Source organism: Tachysurus fulvidraco, chromosome 17, assembly GCF_022655615.1.
Source record: "Tachysurus fulvidraco isolate hzauxx_2018 chromosome 17, HZAU_PFXX_2.0, whole genome shotgun sequence".
Classification (NCBI taxonomy): domain Eukaryota; kingdom Metazoa; phylum Chordata; class Actinopteri; order Siluriformes; family Bagridae; genus Tachysurus; species Tachysurus fulvidraco.
This window is the reverse complement of record NC_062534.1, coordinates 6,862,333-6,881,127: the sequence shown is the minus strand read 5'-3', so window position 1 is coordinate 6,881,127 and position 18,795 is coordinate 6,862,333. Positions and strand designations below refer to the sequence as shown.

The 18,795-nt window shown below is 40.7% G+C and overlaps 1 protein-coding gene across 2 annotated transcripts in view; it reads right to left on the bottom strand.

The window, feature by feature from the left end:
• Positions 1-1,303: 1,303 nt before the first annotated feature.
• The window catches only part of fgfrl1a (fibroblast growth factor receptor like 1a), a 41,527-nt gene continuing 24,035 nt past the window's right edge, over positions 1,304-18,795 (bottom strand). For both annotated transcript variants that reach the window (XM_027154508.2, XM_027154507.2), the window contains exons 5-8: positions 6,194-6,271; positions 4,688-4,972; positions 3,597-3,950; positions 1,304-3,326 (exon numbers count right to left, since the gene is read on the bottom strand). In XM_027154508.2, coding sequence (XP_027010309.1) covers positions 2,929-3,326; positions 3,597-3,950; positions 4,688-4,972; positions 6,194-6,271 — 1,115 coding nt within the window. In that variant the 3' untranslated portion in view covers positions 1,304-2,928. The remainder of the gene's footprint in view (positions 3,327-3,596; positions 3,951-4,687; positions 4,973-6,193; positions 6,272-18,795) is intronic.

Here is an 18,795-nt window from a genome sequence, read left to right as displayed (position 1 = left end):
AGAAAGGGCCGAAAGACAACACCGAGATTAGGCTGCTTTTGTCACGGTTCTGTGGTAGACTTTAAAGGCCTTGGCTCCACTCCCATCTTGCAGATCCTCCCCCTCCTCGAGTCCTCTCTCTCTCTCTCTCTCTCTCTCTCTCTCTCTCTCTCTCTCTCTCTCTTCCTCTGTTTCTGCATTACTCCCTTTTATACAACCAAGGTAAACATTTAAGGGGAACTGCTTGTGCATATTATTACAAAGGGGGGTGTTTTTATTTTTCAGCCTTTCAAACAGCCGCTTTGTTGCAGAACCATTCTGACGGTTTGAAAGAAGAGAGAAACGCAAACAGAGAGCTCATTCTTTGAAAGGATTGAGCAGGTATTCCCAGGTGTTGCCTTCAGACGCATAGAGTTTCCGTTTCTGCGTGAATCGACGAAGGCGCTCGCTCGCACTAGATGAACAGATGTTCAATTAAAAAACAAAAAAAGTATACTGAGGAATGTAGAGTGCCAGAGATAGTGGAACAAAGATAAACAGCTAGGGCTTTGATGAACTGTTTTTCCATCATTTTGTGATCAACACTGTTAAAAATCGCATATCCCTGAATCATTACTTCTTTAGTTTATACCCTGATTAAGCACAGGACAATGCAGTGAGCATGCAGGGTGGATATAGAAGGAATAAAACCAGACAGGGTGTGCTGTTCTGGGACAATAATAAATGACAGGGCTTGTTTGTGATACAGTTAGCAACCGGAAGTTCTTTTTCTATCGCAGTACATTTCCCTTTTATTCTACGTATACAACAAAAACGTACCATTGATTTCAGTGCTATTACTTGGAAAGATATGACGTCATGCCTTTTAACCGTGTATTTTTTTTTTTTTACCTCTGATATTGTGGAATATTTGTGAAACAGACATTAGGAAGTTATCAGTTTCAGTAAACAAAACATTGAAAAACGCAACGTAATCTATCCCAAAGGCTTTCTAATGTCGGAAACCGCTTTATAACAATTCCAGCTGTTAGATCTTGCATACAGATGTAATACATGCTGTTTAAGCCCACTAAAGTCAAAAGGTTACTTATTAGTGGTTAGAATTAAATAATCATCTACACAATTAAATGTCATTTGTAAGATTCAGACGCAGTCATTGTGCAAGGATGATCTGTTTCTGTCAAACACTCACAGGATAAAGTGATAGAAAGATAAATTCTCTCCGTCCTTTATCTTCCGCCCCTAAACAGTGCGCTACACAGACACCTATGTGATTAACCGAGACAACCTTCATACCCAAAAACAAGACAATTTGAGCCACAGATAAAGATTTATCATTTTATTTGCAATGATAAAATGATTTAAAATGTTTCAATGTGACAAACATAACATTTTTACCACATAAAAAGAGGCCTGACTGTACAAGATTGTCCATACAATGCTAACTAATTACTAACTTTTTTTTAAACTGCACATATAAATATTTTACACTTTATAATATGCTACATAGCTTACACTGGAGCTATAAAAAAATAAAAAATAAAACCATAAACTATCTTGTTTTATTTGGTTCGAACGAAATGCCCAATTTAAGGTCACAAATATAATGCTAGCAAATAAATTAACTACACCTGTTCACTTTTCGACAGGGTTTGCATTTTTTGAACGATTCCTAACATATAACATCATCCTAAACTCTCGCTAATGAACTAATGAAGCTGTGGAATAAGTGCATTCATGTGGGTTTGAAACTCGGCAGTGTGTTCTGCACTTCCACGTTTTGGGGGATTTACTGAAAGGAAAAAAAAAAAAAAAGCAGGGAAGACGATCTGGGATCGGATCGTCTTTCTCAGCGGGGAAAGAGATTTGAATTTGCAGTCTGATTTTAAAGCCCTAGAACCAAAAACTCAAAGGGCTGCTATTACTTGAGCAGTCAAAGGCATTTTACACAGTTTTCATATAGTGGTCAAGATGAGGAAAAATACGAACAAAAGCAAACTAGTTGAAAGGGGACACCTGAGAAAAAGGAATTTGTATCATCATCATCATCATCATCATCATCATCATCATGTACCTGAACCTTTATAACGGAGATCACTAAAATCTGAAAAAAACAAAAACAAAAAAAAAACAGGCACTTGGGTTTTTTTATCCATTAAGTGAAGATAACACTTAAAAGAGATATGCATTTAAATATCTATCTAAAGACTGCTAACGTAACGTTCATGTACCAAAGTCTAACTGATAAAACTGTGAAAGCTCACAAAATCAGAGCAACATGTACATATACACTCTCATGCAGTCAGTTAGAAGTAAAGGGCTTATGAGCGTCCACAAATCCAAATTTGGCATATGTAGAATGAATAAAAAAATAGCGTATAACTGCAAACTTCTACACCTACGTGTGATTCTGTTTAGATTGCAGCAGTACGAATAGTTCTTACTGTAATTTGGTGCTAACGGAAAACGTTCCTTTTGGCCATATCCACAAACTGCGCCTGTGAAAGAGGCATTAAAGCTGACTGATAGAAGAGGTGACGGTTTACCGAGCTGAAAAAGTACATTCACTTTTTGTTCACTGCTTTGTTTTCGTTTACCGTGTGCAATTGTCCAGAACTGACCTGAACATGTGTTTTATCTGTTTAGTGTTGTGTAAAACAATTGCAGCTTTTTTATTTTTACTCCATTATCATATTCTGTCATCGAGATGTTTACTCCTTAGCCGTGCCGCATGGTGAGCTTGTGGAATTATTCTCTTGATATCCCATAAAAAAAATCTTCTGAAGGAGTCTGGCTCATGTGTTTGTACGGTTTGTGTTCTCCAAAATCAGTGATGCAGCTTGGCCCGAGCATTCGTTTTAGTTGAAGTTGCTTAAAAGTTCTGCAAGATCCAAACAATGCAAAGAGAAACTGCCACTGGTGAGGTCACTATTGCAGGACGTCGGGAGGCTAACATTGGTAGTGGATGTGCTGGTGCTGGTGCACTTTCCCGTCCACGTGCGAGTGTGTGTGTGTGTGGATGTCTGTGAAGATCTTTGGGTAGACCTTGGGGCCGAGCAGGAGCTGCTGCTGCTGCGGCTGCTGCTGACTCAGGTACTCCTCGTAGCTCACTGAGCCCATGCAGTCCTTTTCAGCTCCTGGCAGTGGCCGCTCTCGCGAAGGCTGACGATGACCGTTAGCTGGGGCGGAGATGATGGCTCCTGAGGAACAGTGCTTTTTAGACTGGCAGAACCACAGGAGGATGGTGCCCAGGATGAAGACCACACCAGCTGGAATGCCAATGATAACGGGCCACGGTAGCCCAGGAGATGAGATGGGAGGGGCATGAGGGAAGTGGGGCTTGGTGTCTAAGGCACAAAGAAAAGATAAAACTTTACAAAAAAACAAACAAAAAAAAAACCTCAAATCTAAATTCCAATATTTAACATTACTGAGAACTTTTTGCAGTCCGTTCCACAAAAATTGCAATTTTATTCATTTAATCTACTGAAAATTCTAGAAAGCAAGGACTCAAACCCTCTTTACTTTACATAATGTGAATATGAAGTTCCCATAATATTTAATTTCTTTATTTGATTATCTTTAATTTGAGATAACAGAACAGTAGTGATACAGACCAGGCAGGACAGTGAGGAAGGCACTGCGGAAGCTGTAGCCCATAGTGTTGGCGCCCAGGCAGATGTACATGCCGGCGTCTTCTTCCTTGGCACGGGTAATGAGCAGCTTGTTGAGGTAGGAGCCGTCGGGCCGTGACCACACCTCCCCGGTGGGCAGCACTACGAAGTGGTGCTCTCCAACCTCGATGGTTGAATTGTACTTGCTCTCATCGCCAGGTTCCACTCTCTTGAGCCACTGGATAACAGGTTTAACATCACTACGGACTTTGCACTGGAAGGACGTGGTGCCGCCGTAGTCTACTGTAGTGTTCACAGGATGAGTTCCAGTCAGGATAGGCTTAGAGTTGGTGCGCTCTGGAGATAAAATGAAAAATGTTAGTTATAACCAGTTCTAAGCAAATGTATAACCTATATTAGGTAGAATAAACTGTGTATTTTTCTTTTTTTCTTTCTTTTAAAAGTTCATCCATTAAGGTGGAGATGCCACGTTTTGCACAGGCAATAGCAACTTTCGCCTCCCCCTTGCTCAGAGAAGGGCTGTGTGGAAACGTGTTTGTAAAGTCAGCAGGCACAGCTGGGATTTAATCTAGAGCAGATGGTAAATGAGATGGATAGAATCTTTCGAGCTCTCTGGATTTACCACCAAACAGCAACCATGTCATAGTTCTGCACACTAAACCAGTCTAACCACTCAATGGTACCAAAGCTGTTAATAAAGCCTCAAAAGTCTCTACCAAACAGCGGCCAAATCCCAATAATTACTCAACATCTATTATTCAGCATAAACCACTACACAACAATCTAAATTCATCACACATTTATCACAAACCCCATTACACCACTCATATTCCACTCGGGCCACTTCATACTGAGCTCATTTTTATGTTCTCAATTTAGATGACAGAAAACATCAATCTGTTGTGAACTCAAACAGGCCTTTAAAAGCTCCTTTGTTTCATGGCCAAACAAACAAATGAAAAGCAGATCCTGCACATTAACCAGACACCTTTTCCGTGCCAGATCTATTAAACTGACACATCATGTCCGACACGTTCAAAGACAAGCACAGACGAGAGAAGCAGACGACTTACGGATGACTTCCACTTTGTAGGTGGCGTTGATTTCTCCGGCGCGATTCGAGACATGGCAAGTGTATTTGCCGCTGTGCTCAGGCGTGAGGTTTTTCAGGCTTAGCGTCCATTTCTTCTTGCGGCTCTCGCCGACCTCCTCCGGTGTGAGTGGCCTGCTGTCCTTCAGCCACACAATATCAGGTCTAGGGTTTCCGCTAGCCGTGCACTTCAGCCTCACCGAGCTGCCCACTGGTCGAGCGATCACACGCTTTCTCATCTTAGCCGGCTGGGTGAACCGGGGCCGCACTGTAACAGAAGAAACTAAAATTTTGAACATCGGGAAAACCAGATATCATCCATTTTTGAGCTGCATGCATGTTAGAAATAACAGAACTTAATACATGATGGGAAAAGCCTAGGGCTGCCTCTAGCAACTTACTAATCCACTCACTGAACTGAAGCTGTAATATGAGTAATATTAAACTCAACACTGGAAATTAGCTGCTTGACTATCAAAGACCAATTTAATATTCCTATAATGTGCTTTGAAAACAACGCCCATTGCCAATTCAGCACAAAAAATATCAGCTTATCCCAAGTAAGTGTTTTTGCAGGGTTTAGGGTCTGGGGTTATAGACTTTCTGTAGGCACCATGTAATTTTTCACAACACTGATAATGTTACAATCAAAATATCTCACACAAGGGCTGAAGTGAAGCTCTTGTGGAGGCCAATATTATTGAGCAAAGCGCCACCACATGAGGGCAATTTGACAAAGCAAACAGCAGCTGCTCAGAGGTTTTACCAGGCCGTTCGTCGCTGGCTGTTTATACTCACAGCAGAGTCCGAACAAACAGCAGGAAAGAACACACAATAGTGAACTCAGCCTGTCTCCCCATTGAGTGCAGCAGTGCTCAGTGGGCGCTAACAGCTCGGACTTGATATCGAATTGGACGGTGGCCGTCAAAGAGGAATGGAATGCTTCCCCCCTTGCAGGATACTTAAATAGCCTGCTCTTTGGTTTGTAAAATGCAATTGCTGAAGCAAAACCTGAGTCTATAGTTGGATAAGAGTGTGACACCAATATAGGATAGGACATGAATGGCTTTGTCTTAATTGTCTTAATCGATCTATTAAGATCGGGAAGATTTGATTAAACACGAAGAAGCAATCGCATGCTATACTTTTTTTTAAAAAGCCATTCGTTTCCATATGGTTAGTGATGGATATCCTTATAATTGCTTGCATGAGAAAATGGCCTCTTGTAGTTATAATAAAATTAGAGCTCATAAGGAAAAGTATATACAAAATTTATGCTTACTTATTTCTAACAAACCACATTCTCTTTTACAATTGAAAACTGATGCGCAACCGCAAGTCATGGCGTTGGAATATAAGGCCAAAAGGGCTGCTTATGAAACTCTTTGGCAAATAGAAAAGAAATTCCTTCTTCAACTTGGCAAGCAATTACAGCTAATAGGACTAAAAAGGAGTTCAAAGGGAGGATCACAGAGCTCTAGCACCTTACCCAGTTTTCCTGACAAATCAGTGGTGAACTCTGCGTCTCCTGCTGCTCTGGCACCGTCCTTCCCCTTGCTTGTGTCATCTGCGCGGAGAGAAGACAGTGTCTTTGAAGCTTACATATCAAAGCGCATCTCTGCATTTCAATCATTGCTGTATACACCAGTGTTTCTGCACTCATTGGATTTCATCTTGAGCAGAAACGTAAATCTGGCTCCAGATAAGTCAGCGAAGTGACAAACATTATACAGTAGCTGAGGAGCATCGCTGTGGCTGCCTTGTGATTAATTTGCCTACGGCTGCCAAATGAAACTAAAATTCCACGTTAGCAAAAAAACGATCCGAGATTTATTGTTCCGCAAGATGATTTATGCACCGAGCCTGAGATACTGTTTGGAGAAACATAGTACAATCTGGATTAAATGTTGCATGCTGCTGCAGGGAAGAAAACGCTAGAAAAGACAGAGAAATGATTCAAATCAACGCAATGAAAACAAAGAACATAAAGACTGTGATTAGTGTGCAGGCAATTCAAAGACCTCTGTTCTGTGGGGTACTTGCTCAATTGCTAAGAGTAAGCTTCAAGAGGCAAATGGGGAGGGATGGAAGAGTGAAAAGTTCGATTGGGGAAAAAAAAAATCGGGGCCTTTCTGCTCCGGTTACATCCCCCTCCTGCCAGCTCATCCATTCAACACATGACTGGCATTTTCAGAGCTGTCAGCTCTTTGAACCTGTCGGCAGGCTGGTTTGATCTGAGAGTGTATGCAGTTTAATGCTCCAAGTCTCCAACCTGGGCAGAAAAAAAGACTTGGCCCATTAAGCTTACAGCTTCATTATTGCTCTCCAAAACCCACTCTTCCCCTTTGCTGCACCTCATCAGCACATAGCTCTTTTGTTCGGGTTTTATACTCATCGGAACAATTATGCAGACATTTTGGTTGGATCGATAACAATGGATTCCGGTCTTGGCTGCGGATCCGCTCGATGCTTGTAGTATATATGTTTAATATCATTCATAAAACTTCTCCTTAAGGCCAAAACAGCAGTTTAAGGCCTTGGGTCAGAACGTGCGCCAGTTTTCAAAGTTGCAATAACATACATTCTTGCAAGAAGCCTGTAACCGCTGCCGTGCTGTAACGGTGAAGTCGCATCTCTGAACAAAATCGAAATTTGATTCACGGAAACTCAAGAAAGAGCAGGGGTCTTCAAGTTTCTAAACAAACTTCTGTTTCCCTTTAATTAACTACAATTGACACTGTGGTGAGCTACATTTCACACGTCCATCGGCCTGCAGTTCTAACTGTTCTTAGCCGAGTGACAGAGCTGTTTGGATAACCCCTCCGTGTGTTTGCTTTTACATCTGCTGTAGAGACGACTGCAGAAAACAGGCCTTGTTCTACGGGAAACCTGAGTACACCGAGTTCTGTTTTTCTCCAAGATTATGTCTGTCAGATGTTTTAATGTTCAGGGGCCCTCAAGGTGGGGAGCAAAAGAGCTAGCTGCTAGTTAGCTAGATCATAAACTACGCCAGTAAACTATGTCCCTCTTGAACAATCAAACATCCTGATTGGCTGTGTAGAGTTCCTGGGCTAGCAAAAACAGCTCAATATTTACGGTTCTTGCTAGTTCCAGAAATCCAGTGCTGTTATGTATCATCCAAATCATTACACAACAGTGTCCCAAGATCCACCTTTAATTATTATTATTTTTTTTTTAGCCACCTACAATTAAAGTCTATCTGAATACAATGTGATAATTATTCTGTCTTTATACATGTCCTGGTCAAGTCATCAATAATAAATAAGTGTTTTTTTTTAGCTGAGGCCTCAAAAGGAGCGTCACTATAGTGGACTTGTGTTAGCTGTTAGTTTGGCTTTGATTTACTGAATTACAGCATGGAGCTTATGGAAACCATTACTGATTTTGGTGCTACACAGCTTCATATTAACAGCCAGCTCCAAATGGTGAAAATTTATGAGCCATGGTCACAGTGGAGACATTGCTACATTACAGACTACAGTCATACTCCAAAATGAATAACAACTGACAAGTTGACAGATTAACTACCTGTCAAGTATATTTATGTTCAACCAGAGGAGTGGATCTGTAAAGCGCTTTTTTTATTTGAGACTAGTGAAATAGTGTTATGTGTTGTACCAGAAAGACAAACTGAAGTAGCCCAAATATCACATCGATCCTTTTCTGAAGCCAATGCACCTTTTATAATTCGGTTCCCCAAATACTGACAAGGTCACGAACCTTTTCTCTTCAACTTCAAAAATCTGTTAGATGGATCCTAATCCAACTATACGCTCTGCTGAAAACCGCTATTTCCTTTTTAATATTCTTTTCAATTTGACTTTAATTCCTTCAGACTGAGTCCACAACCACTCGCAAATGTAGATACAGATGTATAACGTAGTACCTGGAGAGTTTCGAAAAAGTTACAAAGAGCTATTGAAATCATTCTCCAAGTTCCTACAAAGGCTCTGACTATGACTTCTTCCATAACGTCACCTTCCTACTGACGCAGAGGCAGCATGATTAGCTACAGTCCTACTCGCTTTGGCGCAATCCCTGACAGTCTGTCTCGATCTCTGCTATGCCGAGGAGCATGAGAGAGCTTTGCAGAGGCCTTACTCCGGCAAATAAGGACTGACCTTGCATTAAGCATTTCCTTTCCTATTTTAAGGATTACCGGCGCAGGGGGAGAAGATAATGACTGTAGTCTATGCAGTTTTCCGCCTCAGGCTTTTAGGAATCAAGATTGAATCTGGGGAATGGGGAAAGTCAAAAAGGCTTAGGATTTATCTCCCAAAGGTATTACAGTACATTGTTATCGTGGGGCATTGAAGAAAGAACAAAAACAGAAATCTTTTAAGGTTCATGCAACCTCATTTCCTAGCGAGACAAATTCAGAAATCCACCATGAACGAAGATAAAAAATTTTCTGTCAAATTTCCATTAGCAAAAAAGTGTACACCAATGAACGTTTTGTTCCATCTAAATATTAGCGGATCTTAATTATTTTAGAAATATCATGGTTCCTAAATTCAGTGGTGGGCCAAAACCACATCACTGACTGGATGCTGTCTTAACTGTCTTGATATCCACACTTCAACTTAAAACGTCATCCACACGATCTGCAGTGGACTGAGGCAACACAGGCTCGACTTAGTACACCGAAGCTCCAGAAACACATATTCTTGTGATTACTTTGCAAGGAAGTAATGCTGTCTGTATGTACGGCTTTGTTCAGTGTTTGTCTCATGCTGGTAGTGGTTTGATCGCAGGCCATCAGTGGTAATTATGGCCACCTGTAAGGGAATAAAAGAGAAACCTGCATTAGGCGTTAAAGCTTGTTGCTTTGCACACAGCGGATTTGGACACCGATTTGTCCTTGCATGACAGCACAAGTGTGCTTGTTTGAAACTCATCTGCAATATTTTGTCAAAAGGAACATGACAGGAAAAATTCTTCAGATCTGACTAAAGCTTCTGGCTTTAGAAGGCAAATTGTGTTGTGACCCTGTGCTGAGTGGTTGCGAAACTGCCCTGTCAATTACAGCAATGACCAATTTACTGCCTCATGCATGAGGACGAGACAACGGCAACAGTTCGAAAAGATGAATTTTCACATATAGTACACTAGAATTGAAACAAAACCTCAAAACGTCTCCTTAAAACCCTATCAAGGGAAATGCAGGACCACATGCTGATGTTCTCACAGCAGAGTTTAAGAAAGCAACATGTTATCATTAGCGGGCCACGCCGTCTGGGGCTTCGGCGAAATCCACGGCAGGATCAAATGCTAGTGAGGCACGTAACAGAGCCGGCATTTTATGTTTATACCCGTCTTCCCTTGATTTTTTTAACACCATGACATCCAGTTATCTTTCCCCTATCAAGAATATTCTCTTTTATATGCATCTATTATTACAGAATACAGGTTTTAACAGTGTAGTCAGCGAGCATGTGGAAATCGGGTAGTAAATGTCGACTTTGATATATTTCAGAGGTTTACACTCCATGAGTTAAGTATCATGTTCTGTACATATTAGTAGTAAAAGTTCTCCATTGGCTCACCTTTTGCAAAGCTCAGCACGCAGCGAGCGGTTCAGAAAGCACATTTTCTTCATGCCTTTGTTTGGCGGCTGCTTTATATCGTGTTCGCGGTTCAGTTTTACGTGGCGGGATAGTAAAGCGGGGACATTACTAAAGATATGTATATATGGGATATTAAACAGAAGAAAAAGCCTGGAGGCTTCAGGAGGAGTTCAGGAGAAGTGTTGTGTTAATATTGTTTCTCCATACCAACACTTGGAGGGATTTCAGAGCTTATTGCACTATTCCTTAACATAAAGGTCCAATTCAAAAAATTCCATGAACTAATCTGAAACATATTTACTTCTAAGCGGTTGGCAGAATAACACAAAAGACAAGAGTACTGGACTAATTGAGTTAAATATCAGGTGCATCACAAACACATTTGGCATGAGGCAGGAGAAGATTGGTGGCATTTCTGGGCACTGGACGCTGCCCACCTGCTTTCACTGACCCCCTCCCCTTTCACCCGCTCACCCCAGCTGCCTGCCTGTAACTCTAGCAAACATCAAGGACAGGACGGAGCTTTACCGAATTAACATATCTCAGATATTGATTGCACCAAGCGTCCTTTGAAACAGACACCTCTGCTTCAGCACGCTACGCTGAACCCGCGCTCGTTCTGACCAAACTGTGTAGGACTAAAACGATGTCTTAAAAGGTTTAAGACTGGAGGTGTCAGTTACTTGCCTAAAGTTCATTCCATGAACTACATGCTAAATTGTAGCCATTGTACAGTACATGCAACACACAATCCCACATAATGTTTCTTTAAGGAAATGGACTCCTCCAGTCAGGTAAAAAGCAAAGAAAAGAAGTAAATCCAGTGGCTATTTTTTAAATAATGTTTATGCTATACTTTGACAAATTGAACTACTTACTAGCAATTTTCTATAGTCACTGTTTAGAGAACCTTTACTAAAACCACTAATTTCAGATCATTTCATTTCATTTCAGTTCTTGGCAAACACAAGATTGTGATTCATGGGTTATGGCCACAAAACCATCGTAGAAATCTGTAAGGAATTTGAGCTACTCCGACAGTTTAATCAACAATACAAACACGATGCATAAAAAAATTGATTTTGCATATCAAGGTCATGCCAATGAAAACAGTTTTGCAGAAGAATCGAGAGTGCACGAGTAGTTTAGTGCCCCAGGACCAGGACATTATAAAGAGGTCTGAAGCTGGTAATAACCGATACATTCCATCAACACATATTTTCATCAGTGCTGTGTGGAGTTCACCCTGTTCACGTTTGAAGATGACAGGAGGAGTTGAGAGAAGGAGAGCTGGTGCCAATTCACCGTGAGACACTTTTTGTCTGACAATCAGCAACACATGTCTAAGGACTTACTCACACTCCTGAATCATGTGCCCCTATTCCCGTGTTGTACGCGAGATGAAATAAAGTTTGAGGTTTAAGACCACATCAAAGAAGAAAAAAAAAGAAAAACGGAAATGTCTACTATGCCGGTCTCACCGCAGTGCTATAACTTAATCTATCTGTTGCAATGCATCACGGAGTTGTGTTGGTTATGGACTTACTACAATCCCAAAATGTGTGGAAAAATATTTTCTACCCAGCCTTGATTAAACAATTCGCACAGACGCAAAAAAACAGCAGGGTTCGTTTTCAAGTACAAGTTCAGACCTCGTATCATTCATTAGATGACTATGAGATTATAATATAATTAAGACTGACCCTAATCAAAATAAAAAAGTTTTATAAAAAGAGAATTTTTTTTGCAATATATTTAGAAACAATGCCTCACAGCTCCGGGGTCTCAATCAACAGTGGTTCAACCTTGAGCTCAGTATAATGTGCCGCCTGATGAAGATGGATGCGAGTGCATTAACTCGGCGTATTGTTTATTAACAGCAAACTGATTAGTGATGCAATCAAAAGGCAAAAATAAAACAGACGATATATCATTTAAAATCTGTTATCTGAATCAGGGGCAGGCCAAGTCGAAAACCATATTTACACAGGAAAGGAGACGAGGCTCAGAATTGCATGAGTAAATGGTACGAGGCTTTGTGACAGTGTAAAAGAAAAGAAGGGTATAAAAAGATGCTAAAGTACTGTAAGAACAGGTGTACATGTTAGGGAACGGACCAATTACCAGATAGAGGCGGAGAACGTTAAGCAAAATAAAAACTCAAGCATCAATGGGGAATCATGAGACCTGGGTTGCTGTCTTTCTTCATGTTCTCACCACGATGGTGAAGGAAACCTCACACGGTCCAAAAAAAGACCAGAAGGTGGATTAGCAACTGTAAGTGTGCAAGCGTGCGTATGTCCCATCCTGGGTGTAAGGTGGGTATAGGCTCCAGATGCAACACAGCCCTGACCAGGATAAACCGTTTACAGAGAATGAATGAACGAATGCGGTATATTTAGTATTTGCATCTGAAAAGCTTACCAAAAAACCAAGAAACAAAACAGTCTGTACTGCAGAGTAGCAGAGATTCATCCTGAAATGCTAATAAAACATCGCATATGCGTTACAGAGTTTATAATAACTGTTTTTGATTATTCTACATTATGATCAAAGTGACAGTGCCGTTTCAGAGTTTTCAAATGGAACAAACACAGCAACAACTCCGCCAACCCCCCAAACCAAAAAAAAAAGTAGTGCACTCCAAAAACAGAGAAGGTCACGCTAAACAAAGCGCTGTGAGACTTCAAAGGCAGCCCTGCGATGAGGCACTGTCTTCTCCTCAAACACATCTGAACTAATTGGTGCATCTATTCTCTCTGACCACACTTCACTTGTTTCCTTTTATACAGGTTGCACCACTGTGCCGTTAGGGCTCGATAATCAGCAGCCGGTCATAGGAAGAATAGCGAGGGAGCTGAACAAAGACCACCTCTAATGAGAGAGGATTCCTCTGCTGTACCAGTCACCCAGCACCACAGAGAAAAAGCTATTATATGTCGTTAAAAGGGTGGAAACTCGGGGTAGGTGTGTAGATGTGGGGCTCAAAAGGATATAGGCGCCACCCTCTGTGTCGGCCCCCTCGTACCTCCTTAGAGAACAATAGAGGAACAAGCTTAATCCTGGCCAGCTTATAATGAGCTATAAGCTTTCTTTTCAGAGCAAAAATGCTCTCCCTTCTTCGGCCGCTAATCAGGGACAAAATGCCCCTATGCTTTTCAGCATTGCAAATCCTTGTTCCTTTGCAGGTTCCCTCTTCTCTTGTTTTGCATTTTCAAGTGTCCAAGGTTGAAGAGGAGAAGAGCTTAAGGTCCATGAGAATGGTCTGGCATCTGAATGCATGGAAGCTTTATGTTCAAGTGGGTCTTTTGAGGATGCACGGAGATACACAAGTTGCTGCACTGAGGCATATGGGACAAAGAAGAACAAGAAGGAAGTAGAGAGCTTTTTCTACATTTTATACAACCCCCCACCCCATTAGAGAGCAAACTAAAGGCACTGTCTCATCTTGCTGTGATAAACAAGCTGATGTTCAGGACTTGAAATTGTCCTACGAACCACAAACACCTTCCACCTAGATGTCCTCAGGAATCCGTTGTGCACGCTTCGGCAGCAAAATACCTTAAGTGAGCCAAAGACCAAATGGGAGGAACAACAAAGAGCTGCGAATCCATGTTGATGCATGTAATATTTTTTTTCCTTTTTGTCATAGTAATCTGTTAAAGTAAAATGACATTTAACTGGCATAAAGGAGAATGTTTTGTGGCCTGGCAAAATGAAACATTTTTACAAACCAAACCCCATTTTACAGTTATGCTCCCACTGGCATGTCTAAGCATCTTACAGATGAAACAAATGACTTCCCAATTTATCGTGAAGAGGCAATTAGGTGTTACAAATTAACAAAGCATTCCAAGCAGTGGGGAAGATTTTCAGCAAGCAACAGGCAATATGAAACAGGCCTTGGTGTGTGAGGGACATGTGAAGTGCATTAAAAAAAACTTTGAAAACCACTGTTTGTTTTTTGTCTATGCCAGATGACTAACATCTTGCACGTCGTGAACCTTTGCGTCCTTCCATTGTACGCGAGTCATCTTTAGTCAATACATTTGCAATCACTGACTCAAAGGAAACCTGACGATATTCATATTCATCTCTTCTTTTTGAACATGAATCGTATCTGACACACCTAGCTGAGATGCATTTTGCAAATTCCTGGAATGTAGATTAGACTGCACCTCCTGTCTCCTCCATCTCTCTCACTATGATGAAGCCAAGCAGAACTGTGATATGGGTTGTGTTGAGACTCTGCCTCCCCCTATTAGAGCCTTCATAAACAGGCAGGCGTGAAATGTAATCCTGGGCATTCTACCTTCGGCTGGTCCTAGCAGCTTGAGTGCTTTGTTTGTGCTTTCCCCCTTTTCCGGATGTTTGACTGATTCCCTTTGCCAGTGCCTTTGAAACTCAAGCTTGTCCCCACCTGTAGAGGGACGAACACCATGTTTACATTATTGTGTGCTTAAAATGGCATCTTCATTTCCTCTGCCTCGCTTCCGGATGAGTAGGTCAGTAACAATACAAAAGAGGGAGGATCTGTTTGGCTTGTGGTAATGGTGCTTTGATGAAAAAAAAAAAAAAAGCCTGGATCATACCAAAGCTCATCCTGACTCACAAATGAAATGTTGATTCACCGGTGATGAATATAAGGATCAGAATACATGAAGTGTTTGGATGAACACGTTTGGCGCACATGAACGTGTTAATCCTTTTCCTGAGTTTTGTCAGTTGCATATTTTGGAGGAGTGAAAGGTCATGCAAGTTTATTTATGATAAAGTCTGTCTGGTGAGCCAGTATCAAAGAAAAAAGGATTGAGTATTACACTGTAATACTGTAACTCAATAGCCTTTGAAATCTTTATTGTAAAGTCATACATTTTTACATTTGAAGGTCAGCCAGTCCTTCCTTGTTTTCTGTTTTCATAAGCTACTATTTCTCGCTAAGTTCCTATCCGGTAAAGTGGAGTGGAGCAAAGCCATACTTTGCACACAAACTTGTACTTGAACAAACAGAGTTGGCGAAACAATGGGTAAAAAGTAAAAAGGGCATTCTCTGTTCTCTTCCTTTCCTGCTTTTTATTCTAAATTCCTGATCCATCTTTTCCTTGCTTTGCCAAGCGTGTCATTCAGTCTCTGATAGGCCCTGAAGCCTGGCAAGCCAGTGGACACATGACCATTGAAGCTGAGCGAGGTACAAACGAAGACAAATCTACTGAGAAGCCTGCCATAACAGGTTGGTTAGCACATGAAAGGAAGGCAATAGGAGGGTTTTGTATTCTTCTTTACACCCATTTCCTCTGTTCTTCCCAATTCCGTGACTATACTTATTCTCCACTTAAACCAACAAAGCTAGCTTTCTTTCTCTAAAGTAGAACCTCGTTCTCTGCCTCGTACTGAAGCTATGTGATGGCAAAAGAACAGCAGCGTAAAAGAGATACTCGAATTTTATGGCAATTAAGCCAAATTTATTGCGTAACTCAACACTGGATATCTCACTGCTGTCTTCCGTGAATTTAATTCCTCTGATCGGCTTTGAAATTCGTTTAATATCTAATCAGAACTTTCTAAGGGAGCCTGCGAAGGTCACAAGATTGGGCTGCCATGCGATCTGTTTTCTTAGGTTCTGCCCCAAGACAGCTGTGGAATCTGACACTTGTGTCAAGGAGTGCGTGGAGAAAAGAGATTAGGGAGAGCGCAGGCGGACTTTCTCATTCTCGTCACGTTCATCGACCCAACAGTGCAGAAGGACAACTTTCTTTTAAGTTCTCCTCAAAAGATTCCAGTGATGAATGCCGTGAAACATGATCTTTCGGCATGTTTCGACTTTGTTGAGCATTCCGTGCAGAACAAGAAAAAAAACAGCTCTGGTGAACGTTCTCACAAAATTGCTTCCAAAGATATCATGTTTGAAATTTTGGGGTTTCCGGCAGCCCAGCACATTCAGCCTTAACAGCCAGAAGGGAAGGAGAGTGTCAGGTCTGAAAATGTCAGGTCTGTTTTTACAGTTCGTGTAAATCTCTCATTTTGTTTTGGAAGACTTGAAATAATTACATTCCAGGAAAAATATTTCCCAAACCCACTCCATTTCAAGGGAGCCAGACAAATAGATAAAGATATCCACCAATTATAGAAGTATTGATAAAGCCCTTTGTCACAAGGTTGATAAGATCAGAATGCAGACCTTATAATATCTTATCATTTTGTGCAAGTGTCTGGTGCAAAAAAATCCATAATGAGGGACAAAAACCCTTTTAGCCAATAAGCAGACAAAATGCACAAACGCCTTCAATCTCCTAGTAAAACACAAATAAATAAATAAATAAATAAAATATATAAATAAAAAAAGAAATCTTCGGTGAGGTCCTAGAATTTCGAAACCAGCAAACTTGCTCTGCCAACTGACCACCTCAGGGCATCTTAAAGTCTTAAGGGAAACCCTGCATACAGATCACTAGATATCTCAAGCTTCAGTTTTCCTGGATTAAGATCACTACCAGATGTTGGCTGAGCAGCAGGTTTTAAGGCCCAAACTATCTCCACAAATCACTTTAAATCACCAGGGACTTCTCTGTAGCTTCCTACATGTCTTAATTTTGCAATTACTTCAAGTCACATCTGCACAGAGTTCATAAACAAAGAGAAAAAAAATCTAATTTATCTTGGTTGAATTATTCTGTATTTAGTATCCAGTTTATATTAGCAGGAGCCAACAAAAGCAACATGAACCATTACTGTAACAGTGTTTTTTCAAATGCTATCATATGCTGACCCTCTCTGCTGGCCACTCTTGAGGCTACCTTTTCCTGTATTAGTTTAGCCAGTGATGCAGTTTCCTGCTCCGGCATAATAACCTGAACCTTATCTCCAGTTATCCTGAACAACCAGACTATAAAAATATATGATCGGCAGACATAGGGATCAGTAAACAAACAGGGATACTTTGGTGGTGTGGGGAAAAATAAATCTGTCATCATATGTGGATAACATGAATGAGTGGGTGTAGGGAGTGAAATGGAAAAAGAAACAGATCACGCTTGGAGGACATGGAGCAGTGTATGGCTATAAGAGGAACGATTCGTTCCCAGAGCCAGCACTGCCACTGACGGATGGATGCTAATGTCTTTCCCATCTGGCTCGAAAGAAGGGCAAGGCTACTAATGAGTCCTATCAACACTGGTCTCCAGTCCTCACTGGGACATTTGATCACTAAGCCATAAAACCCAGAGTGAACTACACAAGCAGTCCCAGTACTTCAAAAACACAATTTCTTTTTCAATGTAGCGCTAAAAGCCCTGTCCACACCTATATAGATATTTTAGAAAACTCTTTTTCTCCACAGGTTTTAGTCTCCTGTCCACACCGAAAAAGCAAAAACACTAAAAAACAGGAAGCAACATGCAAGTATATATCATTGCCAGTCCACATGAGTCCATTTGTTTGACACATTTGATGTTGCTGTTTATCCACATTTCAATTGAATTCAATTAAAATGTATTTGTATAGCAAATTTAACAATGGACATTGTCTCAAAGAAGCTTTACAGAACATAAGGAACATGATACAAATATTATGCAAAGATGAATATAAAACAAAAATTCAAGATTAGTATTAGACTTATATTTAAATGTGTTTGTAGTTATCCACAATGAACAAGCCTGAGGTGACTGAAGTGACTGTGATGAGGATAAACTTCCTTAGATGGAAGAGGAAGAAACCTTGAGAGGAACCAGACTCAAAAGGGAACCTCATCCTCATTTGGGTGACACATTTACCTCAACATTACTAATATTTCTCCTTAACATTAACATGTTCATCAACATACGCATTAACATTTCTCCGTTATATAATACAAACATTTGTACTATGTTTCTACTTATGTTTCATATTTGCACGGTTTTTCTTTGTGGAATAAATAATAAATATATTAAATGTACCCACTGTGGAATAAAGGTATATCTTATCTTATTATTCTTGAGTTCTTGTATTACATAACAGTTTACTTAGTATTATTGGTTCGTATTTGGCTGGGCTTCTCATGTGAGCATTTTCAAAACATTTTTACATTCGGCAGAAATATTTGGAATAATGTACTGAAAATGAAGGAAGGGTAAAGTGTTTTCAAAAAATATCCAAGAACATGTGGACAAGTTTTAAGAAAAGCTCAGGGGGAATGAAAGCTTTGGAAGCTGAGGATTATTCGATGTTGCGATGTTAGGATTTAGGTCAATATTTAAAATCTTAAATCAAGATTATCTGGTGCAGTGCTTGACTTTGTGGTTCTGAAAGGTGTCCTCCATCTGGTGGTTTGAAAAGTGGTGAGAAAGAGGTGAACACTAAAACAAACGTACTTCCCTAATAAAACAAATGAAAAAGACCACAGAATGTTGGTTGAAGAAATACAGGATTCCTTCAATATTCTTCCAGTTATGTGCAAGTGTCACTGGCTGACTTCAAAGCCTGGGCCTGATTTCAGTGCAGACGTAAACAGAGGAGCTTTTGTGTGGTA